This window comes from Culicoides brevitarsis, chromosome 2 (genome assembly GCF_036172545.1).
Source record: "Culicoides brevitarsis isolate CSIRO-B50_1 chromosome 2, AGI_CSIRO_Cbre_v1, whole genome shotgun sequence".
Lineage (NCBI taxonomy): Eukaryota > Metazoa > Arthropoda > Insecta > Diptera > Ceratopogonidae > Culicoides > Culicoides brevitarsis.
In genome coordinates, this window is record NC_087086.1 from 6,037,190 (window position 1) to 6,058,528 (window position 21,339).

The following is a 21,339-nucleotide window of genomic DNA, read 5'->3' on the forward strand; positions in this document are numbered from 1 at the left end:
AGCTACAAAAATAAATTATTCGTTTCATTTTCTTTAATAGTGAATTCATGTTTTAGATTTTTTTTTATTGAATTTCGAAAAATATTTTCAAAAATAAATTTTGTTTTAGAATTTTTTATGAATTAACAAAATTAAACATTTTAAATGTTTTCGATTTGAAATGAACATTTTACAATTTATCTGCTCAGAATCCAAATTTTTGAATCAAATACTTTAAATTTTCAAAAAAAAAATTATTTTCATTTTTTTAAACAAAAATTTTTAAGAAAAAAATTAAAATTTTTTAATATTTTAAAAAAATAATTCATTTTATAATTTTTTTAAATTTTTTATATAAATTTTTTATATTTTAAAAAAGTTTTTGAAAATAATTCAAAATTTCTTTTCAAATAGATAAGAGCCCTCTTTTGCAAAATCCCGCCGTTTCGCCATCCCTGTCGTGTAAACGTCAAAAAAAGTGCGAGAAGGTCGAAAAAAAGAAGTGCTGAACAAAAGTGAAAAGTTTTCATGTAAATATTTGTGGTAATTCGGGCAGAAAATGCTGCGAATCAAAGCGCTAAATGATCAGGAAGTGCATGGCGCCGAAGATGACACGGAAAGAGTGACGAAAGAGGCTGAGGTACGTGCAAAAAGTGCTCGACATGCTCCCCCGAATTTTGCATTGTGTTTTTGTGCGGCAACGACGGCAAGCGTTGCAAGAAATTTTTTGTCGCATTTTTGACAGGAAATTACGAGTTTTGCCGCTGGATCGCAACTCAAATGTGACTCTTACTCTTTTTCCGCAGGAAACTATCATCGTTTCGGAGTACTTGCGAGCGCTCAAACTCAAAAGTGACGGCAGGAAAGAAGATGCAATTAAGCTGTTTACCGAGCTACTGGAAGCTGAGGCACTCGATCAGGTAAGTGCGTGTGCAATTTTTTTTTTCGCTGTACGTGCGACACACGTTCGTTTACGTGTCGTCGCAGTATGTAAACAACAAAAAATTGGCGAAAAAAATTTTTTTACGATTTTTTTTGTGTTTTTCAGCTGGATGGCAAATGTGATAAAGATAAAAATAAATTGTTCAGTGTCAAGTACAACACGTATCGAAATTTGGGATTTTTGTGTGAGGAATTGGGCCAGCACGAGAATGCACTGAATTACTTGTTGTCAGCCGTCAAGATGGATGACACTGACATTTTCACGCTAAATCGCATCGGATACTTGGCTTTGGGCATCAAACGTCCCTTTTTAGCGCAATTTGCCTTCCAAAAGTGTCAAGAGCTCAATCCGAACCATTGGCTATCGATGAACGGGCTTCTCGATGCTTTGTGTGCGAGTCAAAGTATCGGAGCAGCATACGGGCAGGCTCTCCATTGCTACAATCGCAACTCGTCGCATCGCAAGGCGATCGATGTGCTTGTCGAAGTGAACGAGGATTACCCCGAAATGATCCCGATGCTCGAAAAATGCTACAAAAAGGGGGATTTTGTGCTGGAAAACGTCTCGCACAGCGGAAATTCGAGATTTTTCACAATAAAACGTACGGAAAACGACGAGATATCAACAGAAACTGCCTCAAAAACCATCGACACGTCAGATTTTCGCATGGAAACGCTCGATTGGATGTCGTTTGGGACATTAATAACAAAATTATACACAAAAGCGACTTCCGACAATGAACTGAGCCTCACTCAAATGTACACTTTTGACGATTTTTATGCGGAAAAGCAACCTGAGCCCATGATCGAAGGCTTGAACGATCTCAGTCCCGATGAATTGTCAAAAAATTCGTTTCCCGAACCATCTCCTGGCATGTTTGATCTCTTCAACAACGACGAATTACTTGAAATTCCCATGACGCCTGGCAACACAATCTCGGAGCTCAATGGAGATGTTCCCGAAGTGACTCCCATGGAAGTTGAAGACAATCAGGAGAACGAACCGCCCGCAGAGAACGTCGTTCAAGCTGAAAATAACGCGGATTTGAGTCAAAATGACAGCACGTTTCAAGGCGGAGACAATACTGACACGGAAAACGGGAAGAAAAACGATGCAGAATCGAATTCAGACATCGCTGCGTTGAAATCTGACTCGAAACGACGACGACGAGGCAGTGAACTTACCGTTCTCGAGCAATGGGGATGGCATAAAAATCGTCGTTCGAACAGGAAAAAGGTCGAACAAGCGCCCGTTGAGTTAATTGATGCCACAATTAATGGATTTTTGCGTCGGATACTGCCGCAATACTTTGAAAAAAGTTACGACACGACAAATTCACTCGCGCCTCAAGAAAGCAATAGCAACGCTGTCACAACTGCCCTCAATGCGAACGATGAAGCCGCAAAAACTTACAATTTGGAGGAATTTAACGTCGCCACGAAAGAAACTTTTGATAATTTTACTGCCGAACTCAAGGAAATGCCCGCGTTCGATCTCTTCGTCGTCATGCAAAAGTACTTACAGCATCTCGCGTCGCTCTGGAAACTCCATATGCCCGAGGAGATGCGAAAAATGTACTGCGCCGTGTACGAAATTTACCGCACGATATTCGATTATGACACAATGAACCTCGTAAGCGATGAGGAACTCGAATTTAACATCAGAATCGCACTTTTTTACTTGGAGCTCCGTGTTAACAACAACGAAACGACGGAAATCCCGGCGGAAATTTTAAAACTTTGTACCGTACTGCGATTTTACGTTGGATTCTTTTTGTTCGCGCAAAACGTTTATTTGGAATTCTCTAGTCGACTCATGTGGATCTTCGTGTGGATGAACGTTAATCAGAATAATTTTGAACAGGCTTTGGATTATTTGGAAAATGTAAGTTTTTTTTTTGAAGAAATTTAAAAAAAAAAATTTTTGATTTTTTTTTTTAGCTGAAGACATCGATCGAAAGTCGAGATCCCGAATACACGTTAATGTTGCCAAATTTAGATAAGAGTAGTAATAGTCTCATAAATGTTAAGATAATCAACGACAGTATTATGAAAATAAGGAGGTATGTGTTTTTTTTTGTTTTAATTTTTTTTTGCAAAAATTAAAAATAATTTATTAAATTTTTTAACAAATTTTTATTTTCAAAAAAAAATGTTTTTTTAAATTTTTAAACAATATTTAAAATTTTTATTAAAATTTATTCAATCTTATATTTTTTATCATTTTTATTTTAAATAATATTTTTTATTTATTTTTTGTAATTTTAATTTTTTTTTTTATTTTTCAATATTTTTTTTTAAATTTTATTAATAATTAATTTTTGACTTTTCATTGAAATTTTAAAACATTTATTTATTAAATTTTTCATTAAAATTGGACTTAAAATAAAAAAAAAAAATTAATTAATTTTTAACAAATTTTTTCAAATCAACATTCAAAAATTTTTATTCAAAATATTTAATTTTTTTTTTATAAAAACATCATAAATTTTTGAATAATATTTTTAATAAATTTAATATTTTTAATTTTAATTGATATTTTTATTAATTTTCAATTGATTTTTTTAAAAACTTTTATTTTAATATAATTTTATTTAAATTTTTTTTTTTTTAATTTTTTTATATTTTTAAAATTTTTATTGAATATTTTAAAATATTATTAAAAATTTAACCAATTTTTTCATATTTGGATTTTAAATTCAATTTTTTAAAAAATTAAAATTTTTAAAAATTAATTTAAAAATATTTTAAAAAATTTTTAAGTTTTTTATGGGAATTTTTTTAATTAAAATTTACAAATTTCATTAAAAAAAATTGACTAAAATTGAAAAATTTTGTAAAAAAATAATATTTGAAAGTTTTTCGATAATTTGTTTGAATAAAATTAATAAATTATTAAATTTATTATTTTTTTCTTTCAGAAAAATAAGTCTCCGTAACACAAAAGCAATGTATCAAGCGGGAGAATACGAAGAATTGGCGGAAGTCCTCAAGCAAAGCATTTATTACAGCAGCTCAATTCGCGGAGATCTCGCCAAATCTCTCGTCCTCAACATCCACGGACAAATTCAGATGTTGCTCGAATCGCTGTGGTGTCAAGAAAAGTATTCCGAGTGCCTTAAATGGATGGAAATGAGTTTGTGTTACGGCGTCGATGAATTTCTCGCAGCGCCCGTACATCATCCGCGTCGTCGTGAATGGGCGGAGACAATCAACTTCATTTTCGACTATTTCGAGGCGTTGCTCGAGCAAGAAGACGACGACATTTTGTACACTTTGGATGAATATCTCGCGCGTCTCGTGCAAACTCTCTCGCGCGTCGTCACACATCAGCTCGACACAAATACGGAAAACAACAACAAATCCGTGCAAAATCATTTGTTGAACGTTCAGGTCCCATGGGTGATTTTGTATCCAATTGTGCAACGAACGGACGACTTGAACTCTGTCGCACGCAAAAAAGCTCTTTCGATTGCGCAGGAAGGCGACGGTTTGGGACTCAAATCCATCATTTACGAGTCGATGCCGAATAGCGTGTCGCTTCTTTTCACTTCTCACGACTTTTTGGGCAGGAAAAAGTGGTGTTCGCGCGACGACAGCAAATATTTGATGAAAATTCTGGATGAAATTACGCCGAGATTGAGATCTCCCGAACTGGAACACTCGCGCGAGATAATTATGGAGATGTTGGAACAAACGACTTATTGCTTGTACGGCTATCCGCCAAAGAGAGTACGTTCGAAGCACATTGAAGAGCACGATACGAAGCCAATTGATCTTTCGTGGGAGCGCGCAATTCAATTATTCGACATTTATCGCCCCGACAACCTTCCAGAGTTCAATTCTTACAAGTTGGAGTCGATTAGCTCGGATATGGAGTCACTTTTGGCACGAATATTGAACATTATGCCGAAATGTTTGGATATTTCGCAGTTTACGACTTCGATAAAGGACTTTATTAGCGGAACAAATCCTGTTTTGCCGAACGAGATGAACATTATGCCACAGAGAATACAGTAAGTTTTTATTTTTTGACCTGAAATTAATTTTTTTTTAATGTTTAAAAAATTTTTAAATAGAGAAAAAAATTAATTATTATAAAAATTTTGAATTTTTCCATAATTTTTTTTTTAATTATTTAAATTAATTTCTTTATTTAAATTTTTTAATTTTTTTTTTAATTTTTTAATTAAATTATTTTTACCATTTTTATTTATTTTTAACAATTTTAATTATTTATAATTTTTTAAACTTAATTAATTTAATTTAATTATTTTTTTAATCAATTTAAAAAAAATTTTTTTCGACTTTAAATATATTTTTTTTAATTTTTATTTTAAAATTAATTAATTAATTATTTATATTAAAAAATTAAAAATTTTACAAATATTTTTTTTTTAATTTTAACAATTATTTTTTTTTATTTTAATTTTTTTAAAATTAAATTTTCTTAATTTCAAAAAATTTTCAAACTACAAACCCTCAGAAAAATTAATTTAATTAATTTTATTCAAATTAAAAAAAAAAATATAAATTATTTTAATTTTTTATGACCTAAAATTAATTTTTTTTTTATCATTTTAGGACAATTTATTACCTTCGAGCGGATTATCACTTCAAAAATAAGGATTTCCAAAAAGCTCGTCGTTTCTACGTGCTCGATCTCACACTGCGTCCCAATCGTTTCGACTCTTGGGTAGGCTTAAGTCTCTCGAAAAGCAATAAAATCGAGTCCAAACTCAATTCGAGTGATCCAATGAACCCAAAAGACTTTTTGGAAGAAGCTGCAAAGGTCATGCGATGTTACGAACAATGTTTACGCTTGAACGACAAACATCGCGTTGTTTGGATTGAATTTGGAAACTTCACTTACAACCTTCATTCGTATTGTTCGCGCCTCTTAAAACTCCGAAGTGACACTTTAACACCCGAAGAGCTCGAATTTGTGGAAAAAAAGAAAAAAGAGTGCTTGGAATTGACACACAATGCCTTTTCGAACCTCATTCGACTCTGCAAAGCGGTCGAAAGTAAGCGAAAAGACGTCGATGGGACAGAAAATGGCGGCGAAGAGAGCGAAAACGAGGATGAGGAAGAAGGACAAGACGAAAAATGGCTTTATTACTACATGTTGGGCAAAATAAGTGAGAAACGGAAAGAATCTCCGGAGAAATATTTGGATTATTATCTCGCATCGGCTCGTTATTTGTACGAAAATAGCGCTACTTACCCGATTCGCATCAATCACAGCAATCCAACGAACTTGGCAATTGAAGCGCTGGAAGTTTTCTATCGAATAACGGCTTCCATCATCAAATATTTGGAACGAAAAAAGGATGTGACGAAGGGAGAAGCGAAAATTTTCCATCGTGTACTGAAAGAAGTCGCAAATTCTCCGTTTGCCTTCAATCGGGCGAAGATCCGAACACCTGCCGTCAAACGAAAAGCCACAGAAATGCAAAATTCAGTTCCCCCGAATGCCATTCCAAGCACTTCTGCAACGGAAAATGGCACATCCGAGAATGGCGAGGCACAAAAAGTTCCAAAACTCGAAGGAGATGAGTCTGTGAAGGATCGAAATACGGAAAATTTGAACAACGGCGATGCCGTTCTCGAAGAAAATCCCGTTGTTACCTCAATTCCCACGAGTGTCATCGTCAACGGCGTCGATAAACTCTCGAACGGATCAATTCCAAGTCCCGTCGATCCAAAATTGAAAGAATTACGAAAGACTGAGCAACAATCGTCGCGTCGCGGATCACAAGAAAGCACAATAACAACAACAAGCACCTCAAGCAAGACATCGTCGTCTTCCGGATCGGGATCCTCGTCATCGAGTGACAGCGATTCTGATTCAGATTCAAGTTCGTCGTCAGCGCCGGAGGAGGAAAGGGACGACCAACCCTTGAAACAGGCGGATTTTGATGCTTTGTACAAAATTTGCATCAAAAATTTGGAGGAATGCATTACGCGGTTTCCGGAACATTACAAAAGTATCTATCGGTTGGTGAATCACTTCATGAATGCAACTGGCGAGACAAAGTCGTTGGAAAATTGTCGATTGTTGTTGTTGAGCACGTACAAAACGACACTTGGGAGCCAAATTACGGGACTTTTCACCGAAAGGAAGAATAATAATTTCTTCAATGTAAGTTTTTATGCTTTTCCAAAAAATTTAAATTATTTAATTAGCACGAAATTTTCTTTAAAAAATTCAAAAAAAATATTTATAAATTTTCAAATATTTTTTTAAACTTTAAAAAATATTTTTTTTTTAATTTTTAAGAAAATATTTTTTTTACTCACAAAAAAAAAAATTTTTTTTAATTTTTTTTAACAATTAATTATTTAAGTTTCTTTATTTTTTTTATAATTTTTGAAAAAAAATTGCGTTGTATTTAAAAAATATTTTAAAAAAAACTTTTTTTTTCAAAATTTTAAAAATTTAATTTTTTTTTAATTTTTTAAATTTTTATTAATTTTGTAAATTGATAAATTTTAAAGGTTTTTTAATCTTTGAAATTATTTGCAATTTAATAAAAAATTAATTATTTATTTTTCGATTTCAAATTTTCAAAAAAATTTTCTTTTATTTAAAAAAAAATTCAACTCGAAAATGCTTTTAATTTTTAAGATTGATATCATTGCATTAAAAGTTAAAAATTAAAAAACTTAAAAAAAAATTAAAAAAAAAAATAAAAAAAAATAATTTTATAAATTTAATTCACAATAAGTTTTTAAGAAAAAAAAAATTGAAGATAAATATTTTTGCTTAAAAAAATTGAATTTTCAAAAGTTTTTTTTCCCCCCCCCCCCCCCTTCATAAAAATAAAAAATTTGAAAAAAATAAAAAAATAAAATTTTAAATAATTTTTAATCAAAAATTTATATTTTTAGGGCATTTGGAGGATTCCTGTAACAGAAATCGATCGCCCGGGCAACTTTTCATCACATTTAACGAAATGTGTAATCGTACTTTTGGATGTTCTCAAACAATTATGTGATCATGAAACACTTTTCGATCTTGCGATTCACTTAAATCGCACACCGGATGCTGACAAGTAAGTTTTTTCTCAATTTTTTACTAAAAAATCAAAAAATATAATTAAAAATGAAAATTTTTCTTTTAGAAAATACCTGAAAGACACAGAACGCAACGAATTATTCCAAAAAGCGATCATGTTCTGTGTCGCATCCTTCCGTTCCGTCCTGAAAAAGCACGTGGAAGCGAAAAATGAGACTGCCATCATGAATTTGTTGCTTGACATAAGCAAAGCACATCGCAAATCGATGAAATATATGAATCAAAAGGACTCTTTGTTTGGAGCTGTCATGTCAGAAGTGTATCGTGCATATGTCGAAGACAAAGTAACGCTTCCGGAGAACGCAAATTGTGTTGATTTAGCGTTAAAACTATGCGAACACGAATTAAAATATCGAAAATACAAAGAAAAACTCGCTGCGGATGGGGGCAATGCTGATTTGGCGTCTCAACCTCCTGTTCGTCCTACAAATGGAGAAAATCCGTTCATTCCGGGAGTGTCAAAGCCTCGTAAAAGCATCGAAAAACCACCAAAGATGTCGATTCCAAACAATATTCCGAACATTTCTCCTTCGAAAATTCCATCGCTCATGCAGGATTTGGCAAAATTGCAAGATTTGCATAAAAATCCGATTTCGTCGTCAATTTCGGCGAACACAGCAAATGCGGCAACGAGTAGTTCAGCGTACAAAGACTCCATTGCGACACTTGCAAGCATGATGAATGCTCAGTCAGCACTTAGTTCGTTGAATCCGTTCGCTCCGGGCTTGAGTACGATCGAAACGATGGCTTTGATGTCGCTTTTGCAACAACAATCGAGCATGTATTCGCAATTTAGTGCCTTAACGTCAATGTCATCGGCTCCGAATTACAACCAATTTCTGAATAAGTACATGCAAGACGTGCTCGCAGGCGGCGGATTAGGCTCAATGTCAGCTGCGATGGGTCTTGGCGGCAATTCCAGCGGAAAAATGGCACAACAACAACCGAAAAAAGTCGTTGATACGACGAAAAAAGACAAACCGAAGAAGGAAAAGAAACCAAAACCGCCTCAAATGACGTCAGGAAGTCAAAATCCGATGAGTTTATTGAAAGATATCGCCATGAAGGGCGGAGTTTCAGTGTTGCCGGTACCAAATAACGCTCCAACTTCATCTTCGGGCAAATTACAAGCCATGGCGAACGATTACATGTCGAAACAACAAAAGTACAACACTCCGTCGCACGAAAAACCCAAACCAAAGAAGCAAAAATTGAATTCGGGCGATGCGAAAGCCGTTAATTTCACGCCTTCGGGTCTGCCGCAACTCAGTTTTGCGGATTTGGTGAAGATGGATCTCCCGAAATCGCTTTCAATTACGCCTTCGGGTGCTCAAAGCCCGTCTCCCGTGATTTCAACGCCAAGTGGTTTGACAATTAGTCCCTCCAAGGCATCAGCGATACCTTCTTCGAGTAATTTATCATCGCCATCGACGACGAAACAGCAACAAAATGTCGGTTTAACTGTCACTCCTGTGAATAACAACTCGCAAAATGCCTCAAATAAGCCGCCAAAACCGAAAAAATCGCAAAACACGACGAATTATAAAAACATTCCGGGACTTAATTCGCTTCCATCGATCTCTGTGATCCCCGAAGCGAAGTTGCAAAGTCCCTTCCAGCTGGAATTCGCGAAACAAATGACGCTGAGCTCGTCGATTGACTTGACAAAGAGCACAAAAAATGCCGCCAAGAAGCAAGGACGTGATTCGCCGAAGAATTTCAATCAAAAGCAGATGAAACAAACGACAAAAGTGCCGAATAAAATGCCGCAAGGAGGAAATTATAATCAATTTCCGAATTTAAAGTTGCCCGAAATATCTGTGAGTCCCGTGCTGAGTCACAGTAGTTTGAGTCCGGCGGGAAGTGCAGGAAGTAGCAAACCAGGAACGCCAAACAGCAGCGGATCGAGTCGAACGAATCCTGTGCCTGCGAGAAATTCGACGCCGTTATCGCATCAACAGCAGAAAAGTCAGCAAAATCATAATTTTTCACCGGCTTCGTTGTACATGGGAACTTCGGGCAATTCGTCGAATTCGTATAAACAACAACAAAAGCAACAGCAGATGCCTTCGATGGATTATATGAGGTGAGTTCTGAAAAAATATTTTAAAAATTAAAAAAGATTTAAAAAAATAAGGAAAAATTAAAAAAGTTAAAAAATATTAAAAAAAATTTTTTTTTTTTTGTTAAAATAATATAATTATGAAAAAAATAAATTAAAAAAAATTAAAACATCGAAAAAATTAAATTTAATCTTACACTTTTCAGAAATATTAAAAAAAATATTTTAAATTTTAGAAAAAAAAAATTAAAATTCTTAATTTTTGTGAAATAAAAAAAAAATATTTTATTTAAAAAATCATAAATTAATTTGAAAAAAGTAAAAAAAATAATAATCGATGAACAATTTTATTCATTTTTTTTTTGTTAAAAAATTTAAAAGAAATAATTTTCAGAAAAATTTTTTACTAAAATTAATATTAAAAAAAAAATAAAAAAAAAATTAAAATTTTTAAGATTAAAAAAAAATTATAGAGTTAAAAAAATTCTTAAAAAATAAGTTTAAAAAAAAATATTTTCAAAAATATTAAAAATTTACAAAAAAAAATATATTCACAAGACATGATTTTTTAAATTTTTGTTATTTTTCTTAGAAAATTAATTTTTTTAATCAAATATTTTTTATTTTTTTAGTCAACTCAGTCAACCAACGAAGACTCTCCAACAAATCCTCGCCGAGAAGCAAAAAGCGAATCAATCCCGAAATACCGTCGTTCAAAGTCCCATCCCTCAAAACAACAAAAAACCATCGGATATGTCGCGAAATAGCTACAACAACACACCAAAATCCATTCCGCCGTCTTCAGGTCAATCGTTGCTGAAAAATATGAACGAGCAGCAGCAACAACAAAGACCTCCTTCGAGTAAGAAGCAAAAACAATTGTCAACTTCTCTCCCCGTAGACATTATTGTGCTGGACGACTGACAACGATACTGCCTGCAACAATTTTTCATGAAATAATCAAGGAAAAATTATGAACATCACATTAATTTATTATTTTGAAAAATAAAAAAAAATCGAAAATTATTTGAAAGTTTTTTCTAAAATTAAAATTAAATTAGATTTTTTGGGTAGCTACCTTTATTTTATCAATTTTATATTATTATACAAGCATTACGTTTATTCATCAATCAATTTTACACCAAAACCCATTTCCAAAATTTCATTGAGACCCTTTATGTGCCCGCCTGCAATTGGACCTCCCACTCCAATTATACCACTTGATATGGGAATTTTAAGCAAACCATCAAATCCATCAACTATATTGACAGATACTGGGAGCTCAGGTTTAGTTTTAAGGTTGGTTAAATCAGCAACCAATGCGACAACAGGCTTCACAGGGTTGAGAAGTGACGATTGAGGTAAAGGTGCTGATGAAACAACACCAAAAACTACCAAAAAAACGAAAATTGTAAACTTTTTCATTTTTTTTTTAATAATGACTTTCTTCAATTGAGATGTAATTGTCATCTGATGTCGAAACTTTAAATCGAATATCTTTTTATTCAAAAATAATTTGCGTCGTTGCAGAAAAAAAAACAGGACTAAATCATCAACAAGGTATTTCGTTTTGCACAAAAAGAGGTCATAAAAGTTTAAACAATTGTGCATTTTTTTTTATTTATTTATTTGTCTGCAATATTTTGCGCTTCATCAATTCGAGAATAACATGAATCATATATGTATCAAATGAATCTTAATAATTTTATATTAAATTAAAATAATATTTTCATATAAAATGACAAAATTTTCATCGTTAAATATTATTTTTTATGTTTTTTCAACTGTCTAAATTTGCTAATTTAAAATTGATTTCAAGAAAAAAAAAATTCATGTCAAAATTCAAAAATTCTGTCAAAAAAATCAGTTCAGTAATTTTATGAAAAATATTTTTAGAGAAGAAAATTTATTTTAAAATATGATTTTCTGTAAAAAAAATGACTAAAAATTGAAAAACTTTTAAAAATTTTTTTTTAAAATTATGAAAATAGATTAAAAACCAGTAATTTTTGATGAAATTTTTTAAATTTTTAAAATGCACTAAAAAATTTAATAAAAATATTTGACCAATAAATTTTATAGTAGTTCAAGTTATATATTTTAAAAAAGAAAATTTTTATAAAAAGAGCTATCATAAAGTTTAGAAAATATTATACTATACAATATTTTTATTTGAACATAACTTCAACTAAGTTTAAAAATTTTAGTTTATCAATTTGGTAATATTAAGAAAAAATGTTATTATTTATGTTAAATTTACAATCTCCCATACAAAATAAATATTTTTTTCCTTTTGAATTTTTTTCTTTAAAATTTTTTTTACAAATTTCTTTAAAAATTTTAAAATTACAATAAAATTTTTAATAATTTTTTTTATTTTGCCAAGTTAGGTTTACGTATTTTAGATAAATATTAGCATTATTAAAAAATAAAATAAAATATTATAGCTTATCAAAAGTTAAAAAATTTAAAAAAGTTTCTTAATTTAAGTTCTTTAATTAAAAAAAAAATATTTCTTTAATAAATTTTTATTGCTTTAAAAAGAACACAATATTTTGGTAGCTACCTTTATTTTATTATTTTATTTTATTTTATTTATAATATTTTATCAATATTAAATTGCATTGAATTTTTATACAGTTTGTGTATCAGCAACGGCTTTCTCAATTTTTTCCAAAAAATCACCAAGACCATTTATGTGACCTAATCCGCCTACATAACCATTTCCTAATCCTGTTTCAGCGATATAGATAATATGACCATCAAGACCTTTTATTACATTGTACTGCAAATCGATAGCGGGGTCCTGTTCAAATTTTGTTAAACCAGCAACCGATTCGAGGATAGGCTCCACAGGCTTGAGAACTGAAGACAATAAAGGTACTGATGAAACAACACCAAAAACTACCAAAAAGACGAGAATTGTAAACTTTCTCATTTTTTTTTTGTTTTATTAATATTATTGAAAAGTATTTTTTTACTTGACTTTAATCAATTGAGATGCAATTGTTTTCTGATATTATAATTGTTAATCGCTCCTCTTTTTATTTAAAAAGTATTTTGCGACGTTACTGATAAAGCAAACAGGACTCAACTAACAAACAAAGTTTTATATTGCACAAAAACAGTTGAGAATTTTTTTTATTTATTGAGTATTGCAATATTTTACGTTTCGTTGAACATGAGTCATATAACTTTATATCAAATAAAATAAAAAAAAAATATTTAAAATATTAATAATTTATTGTTATTTTCACTTAAATGTTATTAAAAACTAAATAAATAAAGAATAAGAAAAAATTTAATATTTTCATTTTTTGTCCCATGAGGGGTATGGGGATAAAAAATTAAATTTTATGTTAAACGTTAATTCTTATTATTGAATTAATTTAAATTTCTATTATTTTTAAATAAAATCTCTTAAATTAATTTTTTTTAAATTAATTTTTAGCTCTTAAAAACTTAAAAAAATCTTCTATATTTCATTAGAATATGTATTTGTTTTTTATATGGTTTAATTGTAAACAGTAATTTTTAAATAAAAGATTATAAAAAAAAGTCTTTATTCTTAATTTTTCAAATTTTTTTGAACACATTTTGTAATTTAAAAAAAAACTCGCTCTCGAAAAAGAAAACAAAATATTTTTGTAACCACCTTTTTTTTATTTTATTAACTTGATAGTTTTTTTTATGTAACATAAAGTGCATTTTACATTTTAATATACAATATATTTAATGCAGTAGATTTAATCTGCCAATTGTTTTCTCATAATATATATGGGACCATTTATATCATCAGCTTTCCCAACGTTTCCTTCTTCTATCAATCCATTATCAGTCCAAAAAGTGTATATAATTTCGGTAATTTCAGCTTCTGGTGTGTCACTAATCAATCCAATAACAGAATTCAATGGTTTCTTCACAGTTTCGAGAATTGACGTCAATAAAGGAATTGATGAAGCATAACCAAAAACTACAAAAAAGACGAGAATTGTAAACTTTTTCATTTTTTTTTCAAAAAATAATTTTAAAATATTTTTTCACTTGACTTTCTTCAATTGAGCTTCAATTGTTAACTGATGTCGAAATTTTCAGTTGCTCTTCATTTTAAACAAAAAACAATTTGCGTCATTGCCGAAAAAAGCAAACAGGAGTCAAATGGCAACAAAGTGTTTTTTTTTTGTTTTTGCACAAAAGTTCATAAAACTTTGAACAGTTGCAAATGTTTTTTTTTTATTTATTTGTTTTCAGTATTTTTTTAATATTTTACGTTTTGTTAATAACAAAAAACGTTGAAACGAGTAACTTTAAATTTTTTGTTAACGTTCGAGTGAAGCGTGAGTCATGTATATGAAACAAATTAATGTTTATTTAATTTAATTTAAGATTTAAAAAAAAAATTAAGATCTCCAATTATTTATGAATTTTTGATAAAATAAAAATTATTTAAATATTTTGGTAAAAAAACACGTTCTGAAATAATCAATTTTAATTTCTTCATTCTATTTTATTTCATTCAAATTTTATTTTAAAAAAATAAAAAAAAAATTAAAAAACTAAGATATTTTTTCATTTTTTATCCAGATACGCGAAAAAAAAGGAATAAACAAGGTGCGAAAAGTTTATTTTCTGAGTTCAAACGAATTTGAACAGTTGCGACTATTTTTTTGTATTTATCTTAAAAATTGGCAATAGGCAGTTGGCAATACAAGATAAATAAATTCGAGACAAATAAATTGAAAATTAAATATTTATATTTATGATTATTTTTTTTAATCTATTTAAATTTTTTTATTTTTGATTTTCTCCTTTAAAAAACATTAAATTAATTAATTTAAATTTTTAAACATATTTCACTTGACAACTTGCTTGAAATAAAACTTTCTATGGAATATTGACAATTATTAAAATTTGGTAAATATGGCCAGCCATATATACATTAAAATTTAAAAAAAAATAGACGAAAATGGTCTTTATTTTTATTTCCAATTTTATTATTTTTTTTTTTTATTTTCAAAAAAACTTTTTAAATTTTTTTAAAAATACTCGAAGTATAAAACGTTTAATTAAAAAAAAACACGATATATTTTTGGTAGCTACCTTTAATTTATTTTATTATATTATTTATTATAATATGATATTTTTCAATATTGAATTGAATGGAAACATTACATTTTACTCTGCATTTAAAATAGATAAAAGTTTTGAAAGTGTCTGTTGCGAAAAATGTGAAAAACCAGTCGTTTCACCACTTACGCCTAAGTCCCCTTGTCCAAGAAATCCAAGTATAAGGTCAAAGTAATTTCCAATTTTAATTCCATCCAAAAAATCGAAATCTAAATTAAATTCGTCTGAAAATTTGATTTTTGTTATATCATCAACCACTTTAGCAGGTTGTTCGAGAAATGATAACTGAGGTACAGGTAATGATGAAACCAAACCAAAAACTACCATAAAGACGAGAATTGTAAACTTTTTCATTTTTTAAAAATATTATTTTCAAAATATTTTTTGACTTGACTTTCTTCAATTGAGATTCAATTGTTATCTGATGAAGAAATTGTCAGCCGCTTCTCTTTTTATCCAAAAATTAATTTGCGACGTTGCCAGAAAAAAACAAACAGGACTCAAACAGCAACAAGGTAACTTTATTTTTGTTTTTCTCAAAAAGTAAGTTCAAAAAACTTTGATCAGTTGAGCATGTTTTTTTCTCATCTATTTGTCTTGAGTATTTTTCAATATTTTACGTTTCGTTGGTTCAGTCATTCTATATGAAATAAATGATTAAAATAAAATTAAAAGTTTTAAAATTAAAAAAATATATTTTTTTGAAATCACTTAAAAAGTTCCAATTATTTGTAAATTTATAAAAAAAAATAAAAATTATTTAAATATTTTTCTAAAATAAAAACGTTTTAAATATATTATATATTATATTTAAACATTTTATTTTTGATATTTCTTCCAATAAAGGTATTTTTTTTTTATTGCAAATAATAAAAACTAAGATATCTTTTTTTTATTCAGATAAGTACAGAAAAAAACTAGGTGCGACAATTCGGAGTTCAAACGAAAATTTTTTTATTTGTCATTTTTGTCGTTTGTTATTTTGTATAATACAAGATATATAAATTCGAGACAAATAAATTGAAAATTAAATATATTTATGATTATTTTTTTTTAATTTCTTAATCTAATTTTAATTTTTGATTTTCTTCTTTCAAAAAAAAAAACTAAATTACTTTTTTTAATTTTTAAAAAGATTTCTCGCACTCGGACTATAAAAATTTTATTTAACAAAAAAAACACAATATTTTTATTTCTATATTTTTGTTATTTTATTTTTTAACTTTTACATACATTAGATAAAGATATTTTTTTTAATATTAAATTAAATGAAAATATTACTTTTTAATATAGTTTATACAGCAGGTAAAGCTTCCTGAATTTTTTCCAAAATTACTGTAGGACCATTTATATGACCACCTATGCCTGCGCCTCCTTCTCCTACCAAATCATTTTTAATCCCAATGACATATTTACCATCAGCTCCTTCCGATAAACTTGTTTCTAAAATTAAAGCGTCTCCAAGTTTAATTTTCGTTAAATCAATAATTGGTTGTAGAGATTCTGTCAACTGAGGTACAGGTACTGATGAAACCAAACCAAAAACTACAAAAAAGACGAGAATTGTAAACTTTTTCATTTTTTTTTGTTCCAAAATATTTTTAAATAAAAATATATTTTTTGAAAATTTTCCTTGACTTCCTTCAATAAATTGATCTTTCAATTTTTTTTTTTTTTCAAAAGTTCATAAAACTTTGAACAGTTGAAAATTTTTTTTTTTTAAAATTATTTCGTTGAAACGAGTAACTTTAAATGTTTTTTTAACGTTCGAGTAAAGCGTGAGTCATATTTATGAAACTAATGAATTTTTATTTAATTTAATTTAATTGATTTTAATTTAAAAAAAATTATTTCCCATCAAATGCTCTAAATAATTGATAATTGTATTAAAATTTATTTTATAAATTTTTTTCTTTATTCATTTAAGATTTTATTAAATTTTTATTTTTTTATTTTATTGAAAAAAATAAGTCGAAAAAACAAGATATTTTTTTCTTCTTTTATCCAGATACTTGAAAAAAATAAATAAATAAGATGTGAAAAGTTTTTTTTTATTTAAAATTCAAACGAATTTGAACAGTTGCTATTATTTTTTTATTTGTCTTAAAAATTTTTTCTTATACTATAAATTGAAAAAATACATTTATTTATTTTGATTTTCTTCCTTCAAAAAAATAAATTACCTACTTATTTTTTAATTTTTTTTTTTTGAAGAGATTTTCTCCATTAAATTTTTATTTTTATTATTTGAAAATTAGACGAAAATTGTCTTTATTTTAATTTTCTCAATTTTTTTATTTTTTAAAAATATTTCTTGCACTCGAAGTATGAAACGTTTAATTAAAAAAAAAAAACAAAATATTTTTGTAGCTACCTTAATTTTATTTTATTTACTTTTTATTTATATATTTTTATTAACTAGATATTTATTTTTTAATATTAAAGTAAATGCAAACATTAAATGCATTTTATATAATTTATGCAGTAAATTTAATCTGCCTTTTTTATTCTCAAAATGGGACCATTTATTACAACACCTTTGATAACGTTGTCATCTCGTATTAATCCATTTTCAAGCGAAAGAGAGTATACAACGTCTTTAATGTTAGTTTTTGATGAATCTCCAAGCAATCCGGTAACGGGCTTGAGAATTAGCTTCACAGGATCGTGAAGTCCCGGAATTATAGGTATTGATGAAACGTAAACAAAAACTACAAAAAAGACGAGAATTGTAAACTTTTTCATTTTTTTAAAATATTATTTTTAAAATATTTTTTCCCTTAACTTTCTTCAATTGAACTTCAATTGTTAACTGATGTCGAATCTATCAGTCGCTCTTCTTTTTAATCAAAAAATTATTTGCGTCGTTGCCGAAAAAAGCAAACAGGATTCAAATGGCAACAGAGTAACTTAAATTTTGTTTTGAACAAAAAATAAGTTCACAAAACTTTGAACAGTTGAGAATGTTTTTTTTTGTTGTTTATTACAATTTTTTACGTTTAATTTTTTTACAGATTATTCGAGAAGAAAATGAGTCACATATACAATAAATGAGTTTTTATAAACTATATAATTAATTATATAAAATTATTTTTTTTTTCATATTATTATTATTATTATTTATTTAAACATTAAGTGAAACTTTATTAAAATTTGTTATTTATATTGAATTTTAATATTCAAATTTTTTATGAAGAAGAATAAATTTAAGTTTTTCATTTTTTTTTTAATTTTTGCAAATTTTATTTAAAAAAAAAACAAAATATTTTTGTAGCTACCTTTATTTTATTTTTTTAACTTGATATTTTTTTCAATATTAAATTCAATGCAAACATTAAATACATTTTAATATAGTTTATGCAGTAGTTTCAACCTGTTGATTTTTTTCTCAAAGTATAAGTGGGACCATTTTTGTCATCACTTTTGCCTGGTTTTCCTTCCCGTATTAATCCATTTTCAATCCAAAAGGTATAAATACCTTCATCTTCATCCGAAGAATTGAAATCTAAACCAAAAACGTCTGTAATTTTACTTTTTGATAAATCTTTAACCAATTTTAGAGGTGCTTGAAGAAATGAAAATTGAGGCAAAGGTACTGATGATACCAAACCAAAAACAACCAAAAAGGTGAGAATTGTTAACTTTTTCATTTTTTTTTGTTTTTCAAATATTGTTGAAAAATTTGTTTTTTTTTAGTTTTTAATTGATTTACTTGAGTTAAGCTTCAATTGTTGTCTGATGTCGAAATTATCAGTTGCTCTTCATTTTATTCAATAATTAATTTGCGTCGTTGCTTAAAAAGCAGGACTTAAGCAGCAATTTTTGAACAAACATGAGTTCATGAAACTTTGAACAGTTGAGGATGTGTTTTTTATTTATTTGTTTTTGGATGTTTTTCAATATTTTACGTTTCGTTGGTTCGAGAAGAACATGAATCACTTGTACATCAAATGAATTTTTAAAAATTTAATGTATTTAAAAAATTTTTTGATCTTTTAAGAAACTCCAAGGAAAAAAATTAAGAATGATTTTGTTAAAAACTTAAATTAAATTTAAATTAAGAAAGTCTTTTTATAAAAAAAATACATATTAAAAATATTCAATGTTTTAATTAATTTACATATTTTTTATGAGATCTAATTATTTATTTTTAAAAATATATTTTTTTTATTTTGAAAAATATAAAAAATTTTAAAAAGGAGAAAAAAATCAAAAAGATTCAACTTTATTTAAAAAAAAAAATGAAATTTTTATATTTTCTTATTTTCATTTATAATTCGTACTTAAAAAAAATATATATATTTTTATTTATTTTAATGTTTTTAAATTGGAATTTTAGAAATAATAAAAAAATCTTTAAAAAAATTTTTTTTTAATTAAATAGGTAAGATACATGTTATCAAAATGTTGGTCCAATTCAAAAAAATGTTTGCGACACGCTTGAAATTAAACAAACAAGACGCGACAAAATTTATTTCTTATGTCAATATTCAAAATAAATAAATAATTTATCGAGAAACTTTGCACTGGAAGTTCGTGTTGAAAATTGATCATTATTAAAGATCTTAAAAAAAATTTTTTTTAGCATAAAAGAATAAAAATATAAAGTAAACCAAAATTTCTTTTTAATTTAAAATTAATTAAAAAATAAATAAATTTTATCTATTTTAGATTATTTTTACAAAATTGTGAATTAATTTTCAACTTTATATTTTTTGCTTTAAATCATTTCCATGCAACATACAATTTTTTATTGTTTTAAAAATAACAATATATATTTTTTGGGTAGCTACCTTTATTTTATTTTATTAATATTGAATTCAATAGAAGCATTACATTTTAATAAATTTTATTCCACCTTTACATAACCAATGCTTTCCAAATGCTCTTTGAAACCATTAATGTGACCCCATCCTCCAATAAAGCCTTCACCTATAGGAGTTGTAACGTATAAGATAACTCCTCCATCAGCTCCATTATAAACATCGTAATCTAGAACGATAATCGGTTCAAATTTTATTTTTGTTAAATCAGCAACAGACGTCAAAGGTTCATCGAGGTTTGGCAATAGAGGTGCTGACGAAACAAGACCAAAAACTGCCAAAACGACGAAAATTGTAATTTTTTTCATTTTCTTTTTGCTTTTAAAATAATATTAAAAACAATTTTGATATTTTCACTTGATTTGTTTCAATTGAGTTTCAATTTTTATCTGATGTCGAAACTGTCAGTTTCTCTTCTTTTTATTCATAAAATATTTTGCGTCGTTGCCGAAAAAGCAAACAGGACTCATATAACAACAAGGTTTTATTTTGCACAAAAATAAGTTCATGAAACTTTGAACAGTTGAGATTGTTTTTTTAAAATTGAGTTTTTGCAATATTTTACGTTTTGTTGATTCGAAAAGAATATGAGTCACAAAGAGATCAAATGAATATTCATAAAATTTTAAATTAATTTTTTTATTAATTTGCATTAAAAATCTTTTAAATAATTAAGTCTGAAATTTTTTTAATTTTACATTATTAAAAATATTGTTTTTTTTTCTAACATGTAATCATGTAATGTAAAAAAAAACTTAACAATAGTTTCTTTATACATTGTTAAATTATTCATATTTTTTTTTTTAATTCTGAATTTATTTTCATTTTTTATTTTACAAAAAAATGAATAAATAATTTTCTTTTTAAAGCTTCATAACTCCTTCCTGAAGTTTTAGATCAGAATTCCAACAATTTTCTAAAATAATGTAAACTAAACTAAAATAATGTAAAAAAATTTCATGCTTTTTTTATAAGAAAACTCGATATTTTTTGTAGGAGCCTTTATTTTATTTTAATAACTTTTGATTATTTATATACAATATACATGTTTATCATTATGTTTTTTTTTCAATTATAAATAAATTGAAGAGAAACATTACATTTAAATATAGTTTATACAGCAGGTATATCTTCCTTAATTATTGAAAAAAATTCATTAACACCATTAATGTGACCTCCATGGACTATGGTACCTTCTCCAAATGTATTTATTTCAAGGGGAAGTTTATAACTAGCATCAAATCCTTCCATTACATTGCCGTCTAGACTGAATTCAGGTTTATAATCGATATCCGTTAATTTAGCAATTAATTCGCCAATTTGGT

At 27.8% G+C, this 21,339-nt stretch overlaps 2 protein-coding genes across 2 annotated transcripts in view; one reads left to right on the top strand and one right to left on the bottom strand.

Moving 5' to 3' along the window:
- Nucleotides 1-469: 469 nt before the first annotated feature.
- LOC134831374 (calcineurin-binding protein cabin-1-like) lies at nt 470-11,078 on the top strand. The gene is made up of 9 exons (XM_063845093.1): nt 470-619; nt 786-899; nt 1,028-2,806; nt 2,863-2,984; nt 3,843-4,937; nt 5,506-7,066; nt 7,816-7,979; nt 8,049-10,088; nt 10,697-11,078. The coding sequence occupies exons 1-9, from the start codon at nt 539-541 to the stop codon at nt 10,986-10,988; spliced, it is 7,248 nt and encodes a 2,415-aa protein (XP_063701163.1). The 5' UTR covers nt 470-538; the 3' UTR covers nt 10,989-11,078.
- A 7,530-nt stretch (nt 11,079-18,608) lies between these two features.
- Nucleotides 18,609-21,339, bottom strand: part of LOC134831020 (condensin complex subunit 2-like) — a 40,607-nt gene continuing 37,876 nt past the window's right edge. Inside the window, exon 5 of the transcript XR_010161987.1 lies at nt 18,609-18,618. The gene's annotated coding sequence lies outside the window, so the exon portion shown is untranslated. The remainder of the gene's footprint in view (nt 18,619-21,339) is intronic.

Coding starts and splice junctions, on each gene's coding strand:
- LOC134831374 (XM_063845093.1), top strand. CDS start 539: ATGCTGCGAATCAAAGCGCTAAATGATCAGGAAGTGCATGGCGCCGAA. Junction 7,980..8,048: donor CGCACACCGGATGCTGACAA/GTAAGTTTTTTC, acceptor TTTTTCTTTTAG/AAAATACCTGAAAGACACAG. Junction 10,089..10,696: donor CCTTCGATGGATTATATGAG/GTGAGTTCTGAA, acceptor TTATTTTTTTAG/TCAACTCAGTCAACCAACGA.